This window comes from Mus musculus, chromosome 3 (assembly GCF_000001635.26).
Source record: "Mus musculus strain C57BL/6J chromosome 3, GRCm38.p6 C57BL/6J".
Taxonomy (NCBI): domain Eukaryota; kingdom Metazoa; phylum Chordata; class Mammalia; order Rodentia; family Muridae; genus Mus; species Mus musculus.
In genome coordinates this window covers 148,842,629-148,866,866 of record NC_000069.6, presented here as the reverse complement: position 1 = coordinate 148,866,866, position 24,238 = coordinate 148,842,629, and the positions used below count along the sequence as shown (strand labels likewise).

Sequence of the window (24,238 nt, the reverse complement as noted above, 5' to 3'; positions counted from 1 at the left end):
TAGTGCCCCTGTGGGTGGCTTATCTCTACCTCAGTCTCCATGCTGCCCACTATCCTGGGGTTCTGTGTGCTGGGGTGGGGGAGATCTATTTCTCTCAGACTGCTTTACAGTGCTGTTTTATACTTCGGCTATTTTATGCACCGTAGAGTATTTGCTATTCAAATTGTTGGATAAATTTTATAATAGTGCCCCGGTTCTGCTTGCTTTGCACTCTTAGTGTGTAGACTACCGAGAAGTGTAAGGAAACCCCTGCAAACATCCCATTCCACTGGGCTGTAATCAAATCAAGTTAAAAAAGAAATAGTTCTTGCTTTTACAAAGCTTAAGAGAAGAGCATCTGGGCCCACTTATGGAACTTAAACATCGACCTGCCTGGAATCCCAGCTTCATTCAGGATCCTTGGTGACTCAGTGGCGATGACAGCAACCAAGAGAGTCCCTCTGGAGAGTAACATAGAGGTTGAGTGTCTCCTGTTCTGGGGATCTTGTTCACAACATTGTTTGTAATAGTAACTCTCGGAGCATCTGTTGGAGACCTGGGTGCACAGTCAGTTCGCAGACAGAGGCAAAGCTTCCGTGAAAAACAGTAGCAGCTCTTAAGCGTGCACTGTGCTCATGGTTATTTTTAGGGCCTTTGCCTTCTCTGCAGACTTTCACATGCAAGGTGGAAAGGGCTAGCAAGAACCTCCTGTTCGTGAGTGCAGACAGTGCCTGCGTTAGAACATGTAGCCCAAATGGCTGTAGAGGCTGGGATCTGGGTCTGTGTATGATCAGCTATGATGTGACAGCCTCCTGCTTACTTGTTCAGTAGACCACCCCGTGTTTGGCTGTACCTTTTTCCGGTTGTAATTTTTAATTCTTAAATATATTATCAAGTGGCCTGGTGCTTATTCTCTCAGAACCTACTGGATATTACAAAACTTCCAATTAAAACCTAATAGTATAATATATTTGGGGGCTATCAACTGTTTCCTTTTCATTCCTAGTTAGAATTTAGTGTGTCCCTTGATATAGAAATTAAAATACAAAGAAAATACGAGCCTTATAGGGACATCTAATATCACCTCCATATGTTGGTTCATGATTCAGCTCTATATTATATTTCCCAAGTATTAAAATGCACATTGTCTCACAGGCTTGAATGATTCTGTTTTCCAGGTGCAACAATCGAACACAGTGTATAGTAGTTACCGGGTCAGATGTATTTCCTGATCCATGTCCCGGAACTTACAAATACCTTGAAGTTCAATATGAATGTGTCCCTTACAGTAAGTATGAAGTTTGCATTTTCTCTTTTCTCCAGCGTCCCTTGTTGGAGCTGAAAGACTGCCCATGTGAAAGAAGCGTATGTGTATGGCCTACAGAACCATTATGCATGCAGAGCACTCTCAGCTTTGGGACTCCGGTGTGGAAGAAAGCCATGGTGTGATGCTGGCCAAGTGTCTGTCTGTGTTCTTAAGTGTTTGGCTTTTAAGGCTCGTGTTTTTCCAGAAAACAAACTTGAATTAGCTATTCAGTAGGGCGGATAGAAATCTCTGCTTTTGCCCAATACCAGTTGCTGACAAATTGGTTTGGCTCAGGGTTTTCTGAAGAAGGGATTGACTTCAGGTCGAATGCTGAGACGTTTGAATAGCTACCTGGTGTCGTGGACATGTGAGTGCTTGGGAAGAGCCGCCAGAGCCCAGACAGAGGCAGGAGTTGTCCCGGAAGGAAGCCAGCCTTTACCAGATTCAGCGGGGAAGTCTCAGTGCTTAAATGAAAGCCAAGAGCACAGACAAATCAGATAGGAGTCTTTGCCTTTTTCTGTTTTTTTAACTGTTAATATCTTGTTTAAGATTTAGAATTCATGTGGAAATTTACAAGAAGGCTCAGTGGTTTCCTTTCGGTATCAGAATGCATAACTCTCCCATTATAGTTCATCTAGGGGGTAGGGGAGAAAAATACCCTAGGAGTTTAGAGAACCTAAAGGTTTGAGTTTAGAAGTCCCTTCATTCTTTGCCTTTTCAGGTTGAATAAAAATTTAGTGTTTCATGTTAGTGCAGAGGCCTGTCCAGTGAGTGATAGGGCGGTAGTGTTACTGATTGGTTAAAAAAAAAAATCCCCCTTGAAAGAGAGGGAGACAGACAGACAGACAGACACTTGGAGCTAGGTGCTATGGTGTACGTGTATCTGTGGTCCCATCTCCCGAGAGGCAGAGGCATCGCATCAAGAGGATTGAGACCATCCTGGGCAGCATAGAGAGGCCCCTTCTCAAAGTAGAAACACCAAAAGGCCAAAGTCTGCTAAACAAGGCCGATCCCGACAGGCGATGGCACACTCTAGCCTACACTCCGAAGATCCACTGCCCTCTCTGCCACACTTTTGATAAATTGATTGGCTGTGTGTGTGTGTGTGTGTGTGTGTGTGTGTGTGGTGTCAGTTAAAGGCCACAGACAGATTATCTTTCTCTTCTTGTCCCTGCTCTGTGTTCCTGTGTTACATGAAACGGATGCACTTTGTATTTTCAATATCTTCTGTACCATTTGTAGGATTGGAAGCCCCCCTGAGTCGCTCCTGTGCAGTGCTGTGGCTTTACTTAATCACTCTCCTGTGCCACTAGACGGACACTGTATTCTTTTGAGCTAACCAAAATTTTTGTTCCATGAAGCCCCTCTCCCTTGAATTCAGCCTGGTTTCTGTCCTCAAATTAGATGAGGAATACAGCATCCATTTCCAAACAGTGGAACCAGTCAGAGCTGCCAAGAGTTGTGTCTTTCTGCCACCTGGCTCCTGTAACCTAGTCTAAGACACCAAGAACAGTGTTAAGCAAATATTACTTTCAGACTCTTAAGTAATTTCTTGCGCTGTCTAAGAGAGGAAAATGGGGATATCTTCTGGAACGTCTAACTTTCAAAATTTTACCTTTCCAGTTCTCCAGAAGTATTGTATATTGTGCATTAAACTTGCAAATAACTCTGTTCAGAGAAGTATCTGCTCTCTCTTTTTTTAATTTAGTTTTTGTCCTTCAAAATAAAAAGTCAACCCAGTAATTAATTTGCTATTGCCTTTCTAGATGTTTGCAAGAGGCAGATATAAGTGTATGACTTTTTTTTTTTTTTCTGTTTGAAGACTAGAAGTGGTCCTATATACCGTACAGTAGTGACACACTATAAACTGCATGACTGCGGGCTCATCTTAAAATTTAATGTAGTCTTAGATTACTCCTAGTCCTACACAGATCCTCGCTGCTTCCTGTTCTCCCATATTCTCCTTCCTATGCTCCTGTGTGTGATACCGTCTCCTCACGTTCTCTTCTGTTTTAAGGGCCCGGCCTTGGCGCTCCCCTTTTTAAAACAGTGCATTTCCTTCTCTGTAGCCCTTACCTAGTCCTTTCTCACATTGCCTGGATAAAACCATGTCACTGTCATATCAGGCTTACCATGTATGCCTTACCACTCGGCTTTATGCCAATCTCTATCCATAACGAATCCTGCAGGAACCTCACATATTCCAAACTACTCCATCCTGTCCTAAATGATTTCAGTGGCTTTCCATGACCTTAGAAAACACAGCAATAACTGTACTCAGCAGAGAACATTAGAAACGCCACTCCTCCGTTTGCTTTCTGTGTGCCCCGTTACGTCCCCCAGATAGCACTGCAGCAAAACCACACACACACGCAAGGCATTCTCCGTTGTGTACAGGACATTGGCACTGCAGCAAGTTAGTGTATATTTCAGAAGTCATAGTGACCTACCAGGAAAAATGAGATTGGCCAGACTGAAGTTCCACATGCTTTAAAGCAGGTCTTGGTGGCTTTGCAGTCTTGTGCCTACTTATTTTAAGCTGTCACAGTATGTAAGAATTTTATCCTGGTGTTACCTACCAGTTCATTTGATAAGACAATTGCATTTATGTTGATGAACTAAATTATTCGTTGAATAAACATGAGATTATTTCACATGAAATAGTGTGTCACTTCAGATGCAGAGTATGTAGGCTATAGTCAGTGTGAGTCAGTTTCTGTCTTGTGCATCCCCAGAGTCCTCTGCTAATGTTGGTGTGTGTATACTTGTCTCTCTGGTCCACAGAGGATTAAATATATCCTTGTAAATTTATATAACCTCCTAGGACAAGTTGGATATATTTGGCATGTGATTGTGACTGCAGATTATTGTTAATTTTATTGTATTTTTATAGTCATCTGGTACATAGAATTTTGGCTGCTCTGACAGATTTCTATACTTTTTGATTTTACAAAAATCTTTATATGGAAATTTTTCCTTTTTTGAAAATCCATTCATCAATCATCAAAGGTTTTACTTAGTTTTTTTAAAATGACTTTTGGATGTACTCTCTCAGTTTTGATTTAGATTCTAAATTGCATAATGTTGATGCCTACCCATCCTCCCTTCCTTATCACCGTATGACCTGAGTCATAAAGAAGTGAAAACATTTCTGTTTTAGGTTTTGCTCAGTGACTGCTCTATGCTTTTACTGCATCAGATAAAAATAATGCAGTAATCTTTAGTGAATGGATGATGCTATGGACAATTCTTTCACTTGTTTTAATTGCACTTAAAATTCTGTTGTCTGTAAGTCAGCATCGTTCGAAGCGTGATTCGCACCCTTTATACGTAATTGCTTTATGTGGGTAAAGTCGTTGTTTCCTTAAGGAACAATACAGCTGTCTATAAATTCAGTCTGAGTGAGCAGCCTGGACACTAACAACCTCTCTTGTCCCCTTCGTCCACCACGCCTGTCTGTTATTGATTCTGAGCAGGTACAATGAGCTCCTTATGGAGGAGTGGTGTTAGGACCGAGTGCTCCATAAACAAGCCTTGCTTCCAAAACGCTCCTGAGCCCCACGTGTTTCCCTCCTGCAGTCAGAATCACACAGATCAGAGCCACTGTGTTTTCCTGGAAGTGCTTAAATAGACTGTAGGTTGTGGCTTAATTTAGAAATTATATGCTGTTGCCATGGCAAAAAATATATATATTTTTTAAAAAAATATTTGTGTGATGTTTCTCTCAAAGGAGTTCCGGAGGATCCCTGTTTTATCTTGATGAATACTTATAATTCTTTTTTAAAAAAATGTAATCAAGCTGAGATTGTAATAAAACGTGAGAGTGCACTCTGGGTAATCGGTAGTCACACAGTGTCGCCTTTTGCGAGGGAAGAGGACGGAACCCAGTGGAGTTATTTCGTAGCACACAGGCAGTATACTCCAAAGCCCTTGCATAGCGTGGCCCTTCTTGTTGGAGACCCTGCTGATGAGAATTTTCTTGGCACTTTCCCTAGTGTGCCATTCACCTTGGTAACCACTTAGGGCTTCCCCTCGCCCTCGCCCTCACCTCCGTGTCCTGCTCTGGCCAGATCTGCCCCGTGAAAGCCTTTCTCTTTCTTGGGGTCTGTGGATCGAGGTACTTGCCGTGAATGCTGGGTATGATGGTTGTTGCATGCTAGCTTGCTTTCTATGTTAATAAATGATGGTAGAAAAATGTTATAAGAAGCTAACCATAATTCTTTCTTCCTTTTTCTTCCTGCCACCTGCGCTTGCTTTTCCCTTGTATGTATTTTGCTTACTTTTTTTAATAGACTTAATATTGCAAATTTGATAATATATAGTATATGTAATATAGAAAATTAATTAGAATTTGTAGTTTGAATTATATGTAATCTTAAGTAGATTTGCTAATATTTAACGGGTGTTATTTACCATTACAAAATCTATTGGGCGAGGGGAGATTGATATACTCCTTGGAAAGGGAGCATTTTGTTAAATGATTAAGACATTTTTCTAGATAGGAAATAATAGAAAAGAATTGAAATATACTGAGATGCATGGCTGTGTAGGTTTTTTTTTTTTTTTTTTTTTTTTACTCATCTAAATATGTCTGGGTGGTAATGGAGCCATCTCAAAATTTATTAAATTTGACTTAAACTCCAAAGCCAAGTTGTGAACCTTACAGATGTATTTTCCTTCCATGCATATATAATGAGAGTCAGTTTGATAATTAAGCTCAATGGAGATGACACACCTGTGCATGCTTTTATTATGTCAATAGTGTACGTATATAAAGGAGAGCCGGGTCAGAATGCAGGGTGACTTTGGCAAGCCCCGAGTACATGTAGCTTGCATTAGTGAGGCGTTTCATGACTTATTCAGGCACACTAAGTGAAACAGCATGCCAACGTCTTTGTATTGCCTCCTTAATCTACTAAAATGATTGATCCGTGTTCTTCCATGTAACTTTAGAATCTCTCTCCTGCTAGGTCCTCCTGTGTTTCTCTTTATCCAAAGTAGTACAACAACCCCTATTCTTCCTATATTTAGCATCTATTACGAATTCAATCTTAGACTAATAGTCAATTTATTTTTAATCTTTTTTTTCTTTTTTTCCCTTGCACTTTTTTTTTTATTTTTCTTCCGATGCTTAAAATAGAAGTGGAGCAAAAAGGTAAATAATGTCTACAGTCTCACCCCAGCTCCCTGTTATGTGCCTTATGGATGTGACCCTCCTCCCCTCCCTCCCACCGCAACACTCCTGTATTACAATGATCGGCAGGACCTCATAATGTACTTCATGTAGGCGTCAGCTGTTCTCAATGAAATTGTATGGCCGCTAAATCTGGCGATTGGGGTAAAATTCTGAAGTCGGCGAAGGGGAGCTGCCCTCTCTGTTTCTTTTCTACCCTCTGTCTCTTTCTCTGACGCCCTTGGATATTTTCTTGTTATCGAAGTGTCCTCTTGCCTGGCTTCCAGAACCCTCTCCGTAGCATGCCATGCTTACAGGGGCTCCTGCTCATCTCATCACGCATCCCCTGTGTTGGTTTCTCTCGGCTCCTGGTTGCATTCTCCTCAAATTGATAGTCTCCAACCTGAAACACCTGTAACTTCTCTAGAACGGTCAAAATAAGTCTTTGCCTTGAGTTCTCTGCCTTGTCAGCTCTGTTCCGTGGGAGGTGGTGAAGGTGGGCTAGGTTTAGAAGTCAATGTTTGGATTAAAACAAAATACTCATCCACTCATGAGCACAGGCTCCAAATTTTGATGCATTTATTCCCAAATTATTAGATAAAAACACAATTCAGAAATCTAAATTTTATCTTAGCTGTGAGCCATTCTATACATAGGTTTGTGTTTGTGAAAATAAAGGCCAGCCACTATGTTTGCTGGTGTCTTGACTAGGACATCTTTGGAAAACAAGGCTAGTGTGTATAAAGTATAAATTTTAAAAGATTGAATGCTGGGTAAAATGGACTTTCCTCTTTTGATTTGTGAGTAAATGCGATGACTTGTGTCTTTTTTTTTTAACTGTATTCGCTTCTTGTCTTTTTTTTCTGTGATGTTAGTCTTTGTGTGTCCTGGAACCTTGAAAGCAATTGTGGACTCACCATGTATATATGAAGCTGAGCAGAAGTCAGGGGCTTGGTGCAAGGACCCCCTTCAGGCTGCAGATAAAATTTATTTTATGCCCTGGACTCCCTACCGCACCGATACGTTAATAGAATATGCCTCTTTAGAAGATTTTCAAAACAGCCGCCAGACAACAACATACAAACTTCCAAACCGAGTAGACGGTACTGGATTTGTGGTGTATGATGGAGCCGTCTTCTTTAACAAGGAAAGAACCAGAAACATTGTTAAGTTTGACTTGAGGACTAGAATCAAGAGCGGCGAGGCTATCATCAACTATGCCAACTACCACGATACGTCACCCTACAGATGGGGTGGGAAGACAGACATTGACCTCGCAGTGGATGAGAACGGCTTATGGGTCATTTATGCCACGGAGCAGAACAATGGAATGATCGTGATCAGCCAGCTCAACCCTTACACTCTTCGATTCGAGGCAACCTGGGAGACAGCGTATGACAAGCGTGCGGCGTCCAATGCTTTCATGATATGTGGGGTTCTCTATGTGGTCAGGTCAGTGTACCAAGACAATGAAAGCGAAGCAGGCAAGAACACCATTGACTACATCTACAACACGCGACTAAGCCGGGGCGAGTACGTGGACGTTCCTTTTCCCAACCAGTACCAGTATATTGCTGCAGTGGATTATAATCCAAGAGACAACCAACTCTACGTATGGAACAATAACTTCATTTTACGGTATTCCCTGGAGTTTGGTCCTCCTGACCCTGCCCAAGGTAAGAATACTTGCTGTTAGTTCTTTATGAATTAACTGAATGGCTTACTTTCAAAGGATTTTAGAATTTTTCCCAATAGTTTGTCTTCTTCTCTTGGTTAAATCACAAAAGATGGTCTGATATCTTGCAGCCCTGTCTGGTACAGTTTTCTTTTACTCCATTTTGTTTTTCTTTTCAGTTACAGGTTGGCGTGCTCCAAGCAATGATAGCATTACTCAGTTTAGGTTCACTGTGAAGCATACAGAACGGCTACAGCCCTGTTAATGCTTTGCTTTCTTACCAGTATTCTGAGTTCATTCTAGTGTGGACTCAGACCTTTAACAGCTTGGCACCAGTGGGTAAGGAAACTATGTGAAGAGATGTCCCAGGGCAATGGATAGGTGTGACACACGTGGCTAGGGCTGTGTGGACTGAAGTTTTCACAGGGTGGGAGAGGGCATCTTCAAACTTCTTCCTCTTCCATCGTGTAAACTACGCGATGCAGTCGGGTAAAATGGTGTAAAATTTCCTGATAAATGAGCGGCCATTGTAAATGAGTGTGTCTGTAACTAGCCGGCACACACAGACAACAGGTCTTCGTGATACCACGTGGTGTGTTCTAACTCTGCTCGCACCTCCTTCATTTGGCTCCCCAGCAGGTATATTAAAGAAGGATGGAAGAAAAAAAAAGGATGATTATTTTAGAAAGAAGGGTTAAGTTTTTAGAGTTATATTCTGATTTATCAGGAGGTGATTTCAGCTCTATGAGAAGTAGGTTCTGGCTGTAATTACATCAACATTTTATTTAAAAAAGATTACCTCATCTCAGGATTAAAGAGGAACGTGTTAATGCATTACATAGTGTGTGTACTAGTGGTGTCTTTCCAAATGAATAATGGTATGGGTTTAAGATAGAAATTAATATTTCAGTTCACTGGATAATTTGGAGTTTTCAAGTTTGGAAGTGACTCAAAAAATTGAAAACCAAAATATTTGTCAAATTATGAATTACTCTTTTCACCACGGGGAATTTTCACCCATCTGTTAAGGTACTACACTCACATACAAACACTTCTTTTCAGTTATGTTATTAAGCCCTAAATATTATCATATGGCCACAGCCTTAAAAGGGAAAATCAGAGCTTTTTAATAACTGAACTTGTAAGTTTGAATCTTCATAGAATACCAAAGAAAGAACGGTCATCGATCATTGGCTTCATGCTGATGGAGATGTGCCTGGAGATTCTTGGTTTCAACATGTGGCTGGGAAATCTGTTGTTAAATTTGCAATAGGGAAATTTCATTTACCAGCTTAAATTTTTACTGAGCTTCTTAAAAATAATTGATTTTACAGTATACGGTGTCTGTTTTCTCTAGAGGCTAGTAGTTTGGGATGTTTCGTGCACCTTAATTTTTCTAAAGGCTACTTACTCGTACAGTGCTTCTGTTTTGTCCTTCCAGCTTCTGACCGGCTTCAGCATCCGCTAAAATTGTATCGATCCCCTGTTCACTTTTTATTGTAGCCGACTCCACCATGACACCCTGATGCATTTGTTTTGGGTGGCAGTACATCTTTCCCCTGTGTTGGGGAGGACAGGAAGTGAGGTGATGGGAGGGGGGAATGGAAGCAAGTTGTTAAGCCAGCCTTAACAACTACGAATTCCTAATCGGGCAATAATTGAAAGGTCGTGAGCAATGTATAGATTCTATTCATTGAGTATAGATCCCATTCACCATAGCATGATGGCATGCCTACTTGTTTCATTAAATATAAGAAGAAGTAGCAATGATCTACGTGCTAATATATTTTGTGGTGCAGTTCCAGTTAAGAAGGCTTTGCTAATTGAGGTGTTTTTCTGAAAGAACACTTCCTAGTGTTTAAAATGAGACAGGCAGCAAATGAGCATTCCCATGACAGAGGCTTCTCCTTCCAAATACTTAGCCATGCTTCCATACTCCCAGAACATAGAAATTCATATTGACCCCTTATTAAACCCTAAGTAATAAAACATTTTACCTGACCTACATTTTTCTTGCTGCTGTTTGACCCATATTCTTATTTGCTCTCCTTATAATGTATCTGCTTAGACTTCTAGAGTCGTTTCTCTGTTCTGAGGTCTGTGCTCTATAAGCCTGAAGGTAGGGTCTCTCAGAACTATCCTGGCCAGTACATTAAGGTCAAAGCAACAAGGCACATTTAACTTTCAGAAGAATCCAGAAATGGATAAGGCAAGGGATGGAGCAACCAGAGCAATTTGCCTTTGTTTTCCACAAGCCAACAATTGGCTCGTGTGGCTAGAACTCCTAGTGAAGTCTTAATGGACGGAGTTCTCACGAAGCAGACACTACAGGAGCTAATACAAGACTAGCCCATATAACCAACAAAACAAAGCAATAAAAATATAAAGCCTGTGGGTTTTATGTGGCAAATTGTACAAAAGGTGCTGAGAAAGCATCATTCTTTTCTCGTGCTTGTGGACCTGGCTAGCCTATCCTGTCCAACACTGCTCTCAGTGATGGCTCATGCCCCGCCAGCTTCTGATGCCAGAAGTGTAGTGTTTGTCTCCTGATATTTTTATATACATATTTGAATATTTTGGCTTTTCTTCTCCACCGTGAGTTATTGTTGTTGTTGTGGTGGTGGTGGTAGTGGTTTTAAACTACATCTAACTTGGTCTGTCTAGAACAGGTCTCAGAAAAACCCTTTTTGGGCCTATTTTGACTTGTCGGTCTGCCCGTATAACTTGCTATTTCTTACTCTCCCTATAGGTCTGATATCCCAAATACTAACAACAAAATAGTCCTATCCTTACTTAGTTTGGGACAGTTCCTGAATATTTGTTTGTTTTGACTAAGAGAAGTCTGATAGTTTTGTAACAGGAGGTCATACGTAAGCCAAGGAGCTGCTTTGTTATGTGTGTGAAATATTCAACATATCACATTTTCTAAATATCTTCCCACTGATAGTAAACTCTCTTCATACAGCAGCATGAGGGTAAATGTAATGGGTGTGCACTTTTTCTCACCAGCTTGGATAGTATCTGGCTGGAGGTCATTCATTCACCAGTGAGTGAACGATCAGACTTTGGTAAGCTTGCCCTTAGTGCACTTGGATATAGTTCTCAAACGGATAGAGGAAGAGCCTGGCAATCCACAGATCATCTCTGGGTACTTAGGTAGACAGAATCTTTTTCTACTCATTCAAGTCTTCCCGGGTACCAGTCAATGTGCTTGTTAGCACTGGCACTTTGGTCTCACCAAAACAGTGCACAGTAGTCGCAGCCCAACCGAGTGTTTGCTAGGATGTCCTGGTAAACAGAACCTTGTAAAAAGAGTTGGTATCCGTATTACAGTTTTCTCTCATGTTGGTCTTCGGAGAGCGTTCTCAAAGTCTGAACCTTTTGCCATGTTCATGATGAAACTTGGTCTTTCCATATCCCAGAATAAGGGCACACTGCTTTGTAGGACTGTCCTTTTCTCCACCTTTCAACAAGCTCTTACCTAGAAAGGTAAGATCAAACATTTAATATGATAACCGGGTGACCTTAAAGCAGTCACCTGCCTTCTCCACGACCAGGTTTCCATGTGTATGAAAAGACAATCTGTGCCTGCCTCATGGAGCTGTGGTAAGGCTTGATCTATTATTGATCCAGGCTGTGGCTTGTCATGACATCTGCCTGTGAATGCTGACAAAATACCACCAGCTTAGATCATTGCTGGATGCCCTGCCTTCTTTTGTCTCTACTCGAAGAAAGAGCTAATGATTCTTAGAAACGCCTCTTAAATATAAAAATTTATGCCTTGGAGTATCCCAAAGTTTCAGTCTTCCGACTTCCCACGAATTCTAGTGACTCCCTATGGTTTAATATATTGATGAAAATATAGGAATGCAGGGCTGCAGTGTGCTCTATGAGATTTTCGTGAATCCAGTGGAGATCCTGTTATTTGCCTCGCCTGGGTCTTTGCTGACCCTTAGCTAGCAGTGAGTACCTGTGGTATTAATCCGTATCTCACTGGTCCCCTGTGTACTGATGAGTGTAGTGTCAGGCAATGCGTAAGGGGCTGTAACTCCAAGCCCTTTTGTCCTGCCCTTTTCTCTCTCCACTCTCTCTGATTCGTTGCTCCCTCCTGGAGACGGGATTCAGCCATTGTCATGTGGCACTTTTGCTAAAGATTGTGGTGCTTTGACAAATGTTAATTTCGAAAGCACTGGAAGCTCCCCCCTCCCCCGCCCAGGTTTAGCGGGATGTCGGGAGGGTGCCCTCACAGACAGAGACAGACAGGTTTGAATGGTTTCCCCAGCAGCTGGCCAGGCATGTTGTTTGACTGATGTACACAGACGCTTCTCATACATACAGCCGTTCACTTTAGCTTAGAAATAAAACACATGCCTAAAAGTTCCCCAGTGAGATGGAAGGGGAGGAAAACCTAAGTCTAATAATATATAAAATTAGAAATGAATATATATACCTTTTATTGTCATCTTAGCATGCTCTCAACCTATGAGAATTAATTTCATGAATGCTTTTAAGACAGAGTCTCAAGTCTTAAACATAGGAGTGAATTTGAATATACTTTTCAGTGCTCAGTATTGTAGCTTGTTTCTTGTGTGTAGGTAAAACAAAAAAATTTTTAATTCACGTGTTCATTGTATGTAGTGATGGATTACAGTAAAAATTCTCATTTGAGCATATCAGTGTTAAATTTTTTTGGTATAAGAAAAACTTATGGACCCTAAATTTAAGTTAACCCACATGTAAGATTTTAAGAATAAATGTAGATAGAACTTTTGAATAATTCTGACAGATTTTAAATGTTACTATGTTCTTGCTGACATGTTTCTTTAATGCTTAGTTGTTAGCGGAGAAAACGATTGAGCATTCTTGTTTTAGAATCTGGTTGACTTTTTTAGAAGATAAACCCTTTCCTTACAACAATTCCTTTTTGTTTATTTTGAAACGTGTGACTATAGTTCTTTTGCCTTGCCTGCTACGGGCTGGTGAGATAGCTAGCAAAAGGTGGATTTTTTGACTCCCGGTCTTTTTAAAAGCCCTGTCTGGATAAGAGACTACACGGGGCGCTCTGCCCTTTCATCCTCACCTTTGTGAAGTAAAGATGCAAAACCCAGAGCAGAATAAGCGTGCCAAACTTATCTTCTGTTTGGATGTAATCAGGCATGCTCCAAATCCCTCGAGCAAGAATGGCTGCTGGCTGGAAAGATGTCAGCGTTTGTTTTCCTCCGGGATATAGTGTGGGTGACTTCAGATCTTTTTATTATCCTAATTATCTGTAATTGTCAGAGGGTCTTTGTGTTTTTTGTTTTTCACCCCCCTTGATCTTTTGGTTTTGTTTATGAAATATATTTGTACAACACAGTTTTCCTGCGTCTACTTCGTTTCTTTAGAGCTGGGGTTCTCATCCTATAGGTTGTGACCCCTTGAGGTTCAAAAGACTCGTTAGCAGGGATCACATAGCAGGTATCCCACACAGCAGATACTTAACATTATCATATGGAACCACAGCAGGATTACAGTTGACAATGAAATAGTTTTATGGTTGGGGGTGTGCACAACACTTGGAACTGTAGTAAGAGCCTTAGAGATGGAGACCCTCAGAGCTTCATGAGGAAATTACAGTTAAATCATGTGACCATATTGCACCGAGATCCAGGATCACCTTTTAGCCCTATAAATAAATTGTAATAAATGTGATTTTTCTTCTTCTTCTTTTTCTTCTTTTCCTTCCCTACTATGATTCTGTTTGTTGGTTTGGGGGATACAGATGGGTGAAGGGGTGTGCAAGTGCGTATGTGCATGCATATATTCACATACGTGCACCTCTAGGTGGGCATGACGGTGTGTTTGAGGTTAATACATTCGTCTTTTTTTCATAGTGCCTACCACAGCTGTGACAATAACTTCTTCAGCTGAGCTGTTCAAAACCACAATATCCACCACGAGCAGTGCCTCCCAGCGAGGCCCCGTGAGCAGCACTGCAGCTGGTCCTCAGGACGGAAGCAGAGGGACAAAGCCACCTCCAGCCGTCTCTACAACCAAAATTCCTCCTGTAACAAATATTTTTCCCCTGCCAGAGAGATTCTGCGAAGCGTTAGACTGGAAGGGGATAAAGTGGCCTCAGACACAAAGGGGGATGATGGTTGAGCGACCCTGTCCCAAGGGAACAAGAGGTATTTCCTGCACCACACAGCACACACTTTTATAGTTTAATAAGTATCTTCTAAGCAAGACCGGAAAGGTTTCAATAGTGAGAAATATTTACACGAGCCGATATCATTATTTCATTATATTACCAATAGAGATTTGTTGTTTTTTTTTTTTCTGTTGTTGTTGTTGTTTTTCTAACAATTTAAAGGTTTTTAAATTGTGAGTGTCACTTAGGTCAGGCACAGAACTGCCTCTCCATTTCCTATGTCGAACTTGAGTCTTTGTCCCAAGACTCTAGTGAGGTTCCCCTACAGCTGCTGTTCTCATTACAGCCATTTTCTTGGATGAGCCCCAAAAGAAAGGGCTTTTTGGTTGCCCCGGCCCCACTCGAAATGCCCCACACCCCATGCTTACTTTATATTTAGTTTATAATCTTTTGTATTGCCTGCTACTTTTTGTCAGCTATTGCCAACTACTGCGGGTAGCACTCATTCAAACTGTAGCACCCAGCCTAGCATCCTCAAAATCAGTTTCCCAAAAGCTGGCAGAACAGAGCATCCGCCTCACCACTCTTCTCTGCGTCTGCTGCAGGGACGGCCTCGTATCTGTGCATGGCTTCCACGGGAACATGGAACCCGAAGGGCCCTGATCTTAGCAACTGCACGTCTCACTGGGTGAACCAGCTGGCCCAGAAGGTGGGTTGGAATTTCTGATGGGACATACCCTTTGAGAACTTGACGTTCTGACATAAATAGTTTAGTTTTCTGTGTTAAACCAAGCCTTTGTTCAGCACAAAAGTGTTTTTGTTTTTAAGGTATAGTGTGTCTATAAACTACTCATCGAATGTTAGCTTTGTTTGGGGTTAAGCTGTTTTCTGTGTTAAGCTGTTTAACCAGTGCATAATTGTTTTAATTTCATCCACATGTAGTTCGTCCTGATTCTTTTAATGTTCATGAGACAAATAGTGTATTGGCCCAATAAATCAAGTATCATTAAGTTTGCAGCTGAACCCACAGAATGCAAACAGATATTTGTATCACACAGTATTAGAAGACAATGAGGAAAAGTGAACCTGAAGCAGACCTAGAAACTTCTACTTAGAATTTTGCACTGGACTGTAGTACTCTTAATTTTCTCTCCATCTAGCTTTCTTGAAATACAGACATTAGTTGATAATTCTAGGTATCACTCTGCCTTCTGATGTAAAATCTACATCATTGGAATAAGTAAAAAACAAAAATTAAAATAACAACTTAAAGTGGTTGTAGGGAAATGAGAGCAGACAAAAACAAAAAACAAAAGGATGTCTCTAGCCCTCTCCTTTTGTTTCGTGTGTGTGTGTGTGTGTGTGTGTGTGTGTGTGTGTGTGTGTGTAAGAGAATTTCTTCCTGTGGTAAGGATCTAAAAGCCTTTAATCTTCTGAGATGTAGAGAATGTTATGGGTCTCAATTAGTTGCAGATTTTGACATATTTGCAAATGTTTTTTTTCCCCCACCACAACAGAGGTGCTTAAAGAGAACTAAAAAGCCACAGATAGTTTACTGAGATACTGTGCACTGCCTTTTCAGATCAGAAGTGGAGAGAATGCTGCGAGCCTGGCCAATGAACTAGCTAAGCACACCAAGGGGCATGTGTTTGCAGGGGACGTGAGCTCCTCTGTGAGGCTGATGGAACAGTTGGTGGACATCCTGGATGCTCAGCTGCAGGAGCTGAAGCCGAGTGAGAAGGATTCGGCTGGGAGGAGCTATAACAAGGTAGGAGGAGCTATAACAAGGTAGGAGGAGCTTTAACAAGGTACTAGGTACAATAACAAAGAAGGAGCTATAACAAGGTAGGAGGAGCTATAACAAGATAGGAGGAGCTATAACAAGGTAGGAGGAGCTATAACAAAGTAGAAGGAGCTGTAACAAGGTAGGAGGAGCTGTAACAAGGTAGGAGGAGCTGTAACAAGGTAGGAGGAGCTGTAACAAAGTAGGAGCTATAACAAAGTAGAAGGAGCTGTAACAAGGTAGGAGGAGCTATAACAAGGTAGGAGGGTCTATAACAAGGTAGGAGGAGCTATAACAAGGTAGGATCTCAGCACTGCAGGACTTGGGTCTGAGTGTGAGGTGACTCTCTACCCCTCGACACTTGTGGCCAGGTACCAAGACACACACTTAGAGATGCAACTAACTTCCCAGTGTGCTCATTTCTCACGGGCAATGACTGAGAAAGGAGCACCGTTCTCCACTTCCTCAAAGACATAAAGGAAACCAACCACGCCAGATTTTAGTGAACGGTGATTTCATACATCTGACTGGTCAGTACTGTTGCTGTAGAGTTCGCCTTCATGCTAGAGTGATGATAGGTCACATGACTAGTGAATTGCATGAAAACACGCAGCTCTTAGTGCTCAAAGCAAAGGTGTGATACCCAGTGGTGTTAGGGGCAGCTCTGGGGAGAAAGGTGTGTCCATCTGGGGGGAGGAAGCTGAGCACCCCTGCTGAGCATTCTCACATGCTGAGTGAGCCTCACCACATCCCTTTACATCCTGTTCATTGGAATCCAGAATTAGCCACAGATAGGCGGACTGTTACTTTTTCTCATTTTTTTTTCCTCTTGTAAAAAATAAAATAAAAACAGAGCTTTGGCCATAAGCGGAGTGGCCCAGATGCCCAGAGGATATTTGTACTTAGTCGCCTTAGAACTAAAGGACGCCAACTTAATCTGAGGATTTTTTCTTTCCTCATTTTTTTTTTCAGCAGATAAAATCTAACCTCTGATTTTCTTTTCTTTTACTTAAAAGCTCCAAAAACGAGAGAAGACATGCAGGGCTTACCTTAAGGTATCTTTCCTGTCTGTCCCCTGCTCCCTCCCCTCCTCGGCTGCCTGCCACGCTTCCGCCATCTTGCTGCTCTTGCTGCATGGTCCCGAGTTCTCAGTCTTTGATAATTATACAATGTGCCCCATATCAGCTGTACCAGCGTTGGCTTCTCCCAGAACAAGCCAACCACACTTTACTGAACTTTTTTGCTGGTTTCCCATTTATTAAAAAAAAAAAAAAATACAAGAACTTCAATGAATATCCTCTGAATTGGAAGAACGCACACAGTAGTCCCTTTGTTTTGTGTTACCATCTCTGGATTCAACCTGAAACAGCTATGATATATTCTTGGCAGTTTATCATATCAAAGACTGTATGGGCATGATATATGTGCATGTGAAAGTCACTGCTTTCTGATCTCTGGGGTGTACTCTTCAATAAATTAGGCTTTGTTCTTGCCTTTTGGGAACTCGCTTAAGGAAGCAGGCTGATGAGTGTGGGTATCCAGAAGTAAAATATGAACATTGCAGTGGTGGTTCCAGTCTGTGCTGGGTGGGAGTTCTTCTCAGGTGCCCAGGAACAAAGAGGCACTTCTGTGCCACAGGGCCAGGGATTTTTTTCCTAGTTTATTAACATACTAGGCACCATGCTGAGGCTCTCCTTGCCATCAAGCCAAGCTAGTACTATTGTATTTTGGGTTGCTCTGTAGATTAGAAGTTTCTTGTTGTTGAGGAGGGGAAGTTAGTTATTACCGTGGTAAATCTAACCCAAAAGGACAGATTCACATAGTGGGGGAACAAAGTAAAGAACATCTATAAATGAGAAGTTACTCAGAAGCTGCAACCTCATAAACTTGGTTGACGAGGTCAGGGCTGGGCATAAGAAACAGGGACCCATTAGCAAGGTCAAGGATTAGGCACCAAGAACAGTATCTCGCCTGTTATCAAATGGTACCTTTGGCTCTGAGCCCTTTGCAAGAAAAGGCAGAAGGAAATCAGGTTGCAGGTAGTAATGTTCAAAAAAAAAATCAGATTAAGAATCTGATTATGGGTGTAAGTGATACAGATCTGTGGAGTAGTTCACACTCAGATGTTTAGGTTTTCCTTAAGATACTAATGTGTGGAATGCAGCAACAAGTATGTTGCCCAAGACATACCTCACTGAGCCGAGAGTCAGCCTCCCCCAGCTCTGGCAAAGGAAGACTGTTGCAGGAATATGGCTAGGCTGATGGTTATCTTGATCCTACCTGGAAATCACAAATGGTAATAAAGTAGGAGTGTTTCACATTGTTGTTCGTGAGCTGTCAGGAGAAGTACATTCACATGGTAAACTGCAATATGACCTTAATCTCTGACCAGTGTCATCTTCAATGTGTTTCAAATGAGCTGCTCTGCTCAGACAAGAATAATAAGCCTCCTTAAATTACAAATCAGACTTACCCTATGCAAATGAAGTAAGTTTCTACTTGGCTACAGAGGATTCATTTGTAACTTAGATTAGAGACTCTAGTCTGTATTTCTTGGTGACTAATGAATCTGGCCTCAGCAGACCAGTTCCTGTTCCAGTCTAGTTATTGGCTGAAGAGGCATGCGTGCGAGCATTCTGGACTATGCTGTCTCCCATTAGGAACAGAAAAAGCCTTTAACACCACCTGGAAGTACCTTCCACCTGCCAGGGAGGTCATGGTGGCTCACAAGGCAGACTGAACGAGGGTATTAAGATGGATTAAGCTAATTAATCTTACTCTGACAATAGCCTCAAACAACTTTTCCCCTTGCTCATACAGAGCCTCTTTAAAAAAAAAGGAAAAAAAAATGTTCATTGTGTTTTCCGTAGATGGCATGATATATTTCTTCAGTGATTACCAATGGATCAGAACAATGCATATAGCAGCCTGGTGACACATTATGTGTAGGCATGTGGAATAGTAAACACATGTACTGACTTCTGCTGTCCAGCTATGTACAGCACAGCACACTGTAGACTAACTACAGCAAGTGCTTGCCTCCAGTGTTTTAGCCCACAGAGCTGTATTGTTGTTTAATGCTGTTTTGCATGGGGTTAAATTATACCCGCACTTAGGAATATTTGCAGCTCAATTGTTTTTCAGCACCTTATATATTTCAACTCTCCTTGATCAGTAGAGCCTTTCAGTATTTTGCCTGTTTTCTTCATCCCTGTAAAAGCAGACCAGCCCATAGGAGTTAACATATGCACACATATGTATGTGTGTTATTTAGGTGATGGGGAGGGCCAAACATCGCTTATATACCTTAGAGAGCTTACCCTTCTGTTCACGTGATAACAGACAAAGTATGTAAAACACTTTGACCTACTGGAGTTCAAAAGGACACCATGAGTGAAATGTCTGGCGGATGCTGGCCTACTCCAGAAACATCAGTGTTTTCTAGTCATACATTTAAAATCTGAAGTTATAGACAGTGCACTAGTTGTGAGTGACCACTCCTGTAAGTCGGAGCTGCTGCTGAGAGTCCCACGACCCCTGCAACAGTTGCCGTATGCTTAGAGAAATGAGAAGCACGCCACCTTTCTTAAGGACTCCTTAATGTCAGGCAGCTGTTCGCTCCTGTCTAGTTAGAGCTCTTGTGAAGTAGTACTTACAGTTGCCCAGCTCGTGAGAGGAAAGTAATCCTCACGTCAGGTAAACATCACAGTTGTCACCAGTCAGCGATTGACAATCCCCTGAGTTCTAGAGGCTGTCAGAACTAATGGTCACTTTTCTAATGGATGCAGGCAATTGTGGACACGGTAGACAACCTTCTGAGAGCTGAGGCTTTGGAATCCTGGAAACACATGAATTCTTCAGAGCAGGCGCACACAGCCACAATGTTGTTGGATACCTTGGAAGAAGGAGCATTCGTCCTAGCAGACAACCTTTTGGAACCAACCAGGGTCTCCATGCCAACAGAAAATATTGGTGAGTGCATCACATTTAATTTGGAAGACAGATGTTGAAGAGAGCAGAGATTGTGTCCTGGGTGTATCGTCTCCCAGTATCAGACTCTCTCTTTTGCTGAGTTATTTAAGGAAAAGAAATTATTGATCATACTTCATGAAATTAATACTTAAGCTGGAGTCTGCCTGTATCTTATAGAAGTTGTTTTTCTGAGTGTGTGAATTTTTCAATTGAAAAATCATTAAAGGAAAAAAACTAGGAGCACTTAAACGCTAGAATATGGATTGCTTAAGGGATGAAAGTGCTTCATACTAGAAGGTGGCAAATGCTTTTCCATTTTTACAACATTCCTAATAATTTAAATCACTTACTATGTTCCTCCAGTCCCATATTTTAGCTCATAAAACTGGAGTGTGACTGTTTACATTAAACACCACCTCCTTTAGGTAAATTCGATATTTAATAGCTGGAAAGCTAGTTGTCCACACCTGTAATATGAGCATTTCCGAGACTGCAGCAGGAGGATTGCTTTGAGTTCAAGGCCACCCTGGGCTATAGTATGAGAGCCTGATTCACAAACCCAAACAGTTGAGGTTGGAGTCCAGTTGATAAGGTGCTCCCCTTGCATGCAGAAAGCCATGGGTTTGATTCCCCAGCACCATGTAGGGGTAGGGACTCTTCCAGCGGTATATAGGTCAAGAGGTAGAGGTTAGTCTGGTCCTTGTGAGGCTGTCTCCCTCTTCCCATTAAAAGATATTCTCACTTTTAGCCTTCTTTCCAGGTTGTCAAATTTCCAATATTTCTGAAGTGTAGTCAAGAGTTGAAATATTGCCAATGAAGGTCAGAATCGACTGTTGTCAATATTTGGTAGGAGGGGAGAGCCTGATATGTAAATTTCTCCAAATTCACCCAAAGTTTACTAGATAGCTTACTGAAATAAAAGATCCCCGCATGAAAAAAATAAAGACCGCTCATTTCTCTACCAGCAGCCATGACGACTCCTTCAGGACAGAAAGAATGAAGTCTCTGCCTGGAATGCTCTGTCTTACTGACATTTCATGACCACCAATAGGATGGTGGCATATTAACAGCTGTAAAAAATAGACATAACTCAAATATGGCACCTGAATTGAATTTTAAACTTAAGTCTATTTCATATATATAAATTTTTCAAATGAAATAAAATACTAAGAATTTCTTCGAAAGCATAGAAATTATAAATCATACCATAACTTCAACATATAAATAAAGTCAAAAGATGTACCTACCATATAGTCTGAGATATCTGGTTGTTTTACAAAATAAAATGTGTTCAGCCAGGTATGGTGGCTCATGCCATAAATCCTAACACTTGTGAGGCAGAGACAGGACTACAAAGAGAGTCCAGGCCAGCCAGGGCTTGTTACACAGAGAGACCCTGTCTCTAAAAGAATCAACCTCCCCCAAAAAGTATTCACACAGTTTAGTCATAATAAAAAAATCAATAAAACTTCCAAACTTTCGTTATCTCCAGACAGTTTCTGAGCTGCTACCATTCTTCAGATTAATGCACATTTAACACCACTCAATTGTGTCCAGTGGTGTCCCCTAAGCACAGAGTAGGGTAGACCCCATCCTCTTAGTGAGGATGCCCTGGACTTACATAGCATGACATTTTGTGACTTCAATTTGTTCCCCAAATTTAGTTAATTTTAAAAAGAAATCTAAAATTTTTCTGTTAACTTCAGCTGTGCATGACCATTTGAAGAGCCGTGTTAAATTCTTGCATACCCATCCATAGACCATGTTTTAGTCTCTAGTCCACATAGTTTTGTGGGTTTTTGGTTTTTTTCTTTGTTTTTGTCTCAATTCTAGAAAACTCTGCAGAATAAGTGTGTGGAAATTATCATTTTCCTGATACATCTTTCTGAGCTTGGAAGGACTGTTCTTCCTATTAAAGTTTTAAGCTTAATGATGTTGTGAATATCCATTTGGGATACAGTGTAACATTTTACTGTATTACTAACCCCTAGTTGGAATTTATTCTCTCTTTATACTTATTACCCTGGTATTATCAGCATGGAAGATATTTTTTTAATTTCTAATTCATAATCAACATTTTATTTTAAAAATGTGTTGTTTTAAGCACAAGGAAATCTTTGTTTTTCCTAAAACTTGTCTTTAAACATACTATGAAAATAGCCTACTATTCCCTTATATAGTTTTTGAAGCGCTTATGTAAATGTAGAGGGTGGCTATATCTTCAGTGATTAAAACAAGTTGGTTTTCTTCTTAGCAGTTAGTTTTCTGTTCCTAGTGTGCATTAAGCATGTGCCATATGAGGCCACAGAGCAGTGTGAGTGTCTGAGGACAGCATCTGCTATCAACTTTGAGGTCCACTTTCTATGTTGCGGTGTCTGCTTGAATGCATGGGTCTCAGGAGTCTTCAGCAAACGCTCCCCACCCACTCATCAGCCTAGGCTACATCTTTATCTTCAATAGGCAGTCCCTCCCATCTCCGCCCCAGGAACCCACTGCTTCCTGCCAGTGAGCTTGGCCCCTAGCCTTTGACTCGCATCCCTCTTTGAATCATGCTTCTTTTATGTTGAGCTAATTTTGAGCTCTCTCCATCCAGACAGACGCTTGTAGTTCAGTCTTCCTGCTCAGTGTTGCGCCATTTTAAGAAAGCACTCACACTTGTGGGTATCCGTCCACATCACAGGTTTCTAGCTGTTACCACGGGGTGACCCTTATGTCCATTTGGTGTCTGAAGACTGAGTGAGAGTCCCATCAGTTTGCCATGCTTTCCGAGACTTGAGCTTTTTAATTTTGCCCGTGATCAGTAGATTGCACTGGTATCTCATGTGGGTTTGCTTTTCGTTTCTACTAAGCAACCTGTGTTTATTTTGGGGGTGACTCTGATGGAGATCTGGTCTCCTTGTATAGCAGCTGCGATCTTAGAGGTAACAAAGTACCATTCACTTGGATTTCTGCACGTGTTTATGGCCCATTCGCTCATCCTTTTATAGAGGATCTTTCATCTCTTCTGCTCTACTTCAGCAATGTTTGTGTTGTTTGGACTCGTAAGCAGGAAGGATTCTCTATGTCTTCTTCAGTGTATGTCTTTGGCCAGAAATCTGCACAGAGTGCTTACTTCAGCGAGAGACTTGTCGTTTGCTTTTGCTCTCTGGGGACCAGCAGAACTTTCTAACATGATTTTGAAAGGTTTCAGCATCTTCCGTCTGCCTAATCCCATCTTGCTTACACTTCTCACCACTGTATAATCTTATAGCAAGTCACAATGCCCTATCATGAACGTGAAATCCTCGGTGTCCTTTTTAAGGGAAAGGACAATCACAGATAAACGTTAAGAAAATAAGTTCTCAGGCTGATAATCATGTGCCACTTCCTCTTGTGGATGTAGTAATCCTTTATTTGAAGGTGGATAGAATAGTCTGTCTATATTCCTATTCCATATTTAATTCCTTTCCATTCAAAGAGTGCATGTTAAAAATTTTATTGTTTTATTAGAGGAAAGAGGAGGATGGTTAGCCCTTATAGATGTTTGCACCTTTGGAATTGACTGACTTCATCATTCCCCTGCATTTGATAGACTAGTTTTCTATCGGCTTCATCAAGCCAAGTGTGATATTTTCCCCTCCGGAACTCCTGTTGCGTAACACTGTGGGATACTTAGTGTTCCATTGCCTTTCTTTGTGACATTAAGATTAATTGGATAATTTAGGTATAAGCCTGAAACATCTATTACAAGATTCCCATCCCTTTATTTTCAGAATAGCCAGAAGGATACCTCTACCCCGTCACATCAGACTTAGTTGTATTATAGCTGGAAAGAAAAAGTGAAAATATTTTCCACAGCAAAGGTAGTTCTTCCTTCCTACTGTGTAGACAGGAGGCCGGGCTTGGGTCTGTTAAAACATTCTCTTCTGCATTGTCTTCTCCCTGGAGTCTAGACTCACCTAGAACTTGGTGGGTCCTCTGGCCCCGTCAGTATTCTCCTCAGAGGCTCACCTGCATCTCACCGCATCCAGGGCCTTAGGTGAGGGAGGACGAAAAGCAGTGGTGAGCGAGACTTTAGACCGCTCTCCTGAAACTTAAGTGCCTGTGTTTTCTACTGTCTGTTGACTAAGGCATGTAGCCATAGCAACCCACATAGACATCAGTGCACTGCCCACTCAGCCCATGTGATTCTGCACTCTGTTCACGTTAGTTAAAACACAGGCAATGCAGAAGCTCCCTGG

At 41.5% G+C, this 24,238-nt stretch overlaps 1 protein-coding gene across 51 annotated transcripts in view; it reads left to right on the top strand.

Moving 5' to 3' along the window:
* Window positions 1-24,238, top strand: part of Adgrl2 (adhesion G protein-coupled receptor L2) — a 173,511-nt gene that overhangs the window by 122,230 nt on the left and 27,043 nt on the right. For 32 of the 51 annotated variants that reach the window (NM_001081298.1, XM_006502438.4, XM_011240326.3 and 29 more), the window contains 8 exons: window positions 1,158-1,267; window positions 6,429-6,440; window positions 7,334-8,134; window positions 14,007-14,300; window positions 14,869-14,972; window positions 15,846-16,031; window positions 17,063-17,101; window positions 19,835-20,018. In NM_001081298.1, coding sequence (NP_001074767.1) covers window positions 1,158-1,267; window positions 6,429-6,440; window positions 7,334-8,134; window positions 14,007-14,300; window positions 14,869-14,972; window positions 15,846-16,031; window positions 17,063-17,101; window positions 19,835-20,018 — 1,730 coding nt within the window. Of the gene's footprint in view, window positions 1-1,157; window positions 1,268-5,577; window positions 6,441-7,333; window positions 8,135-14,006; window positions 14,301-14,868; window positions 14,973-15,845; window positions 16,032-17,062; window positions 17,102-19,834; window positions 20,019-24,238 lie in introns of all 51 variants that reach the window. The other 19 variants (XM_017319823.2, XM_006502436.4, XM_017319824.2 and 16 more) reach the window with 6 other exon arrangements.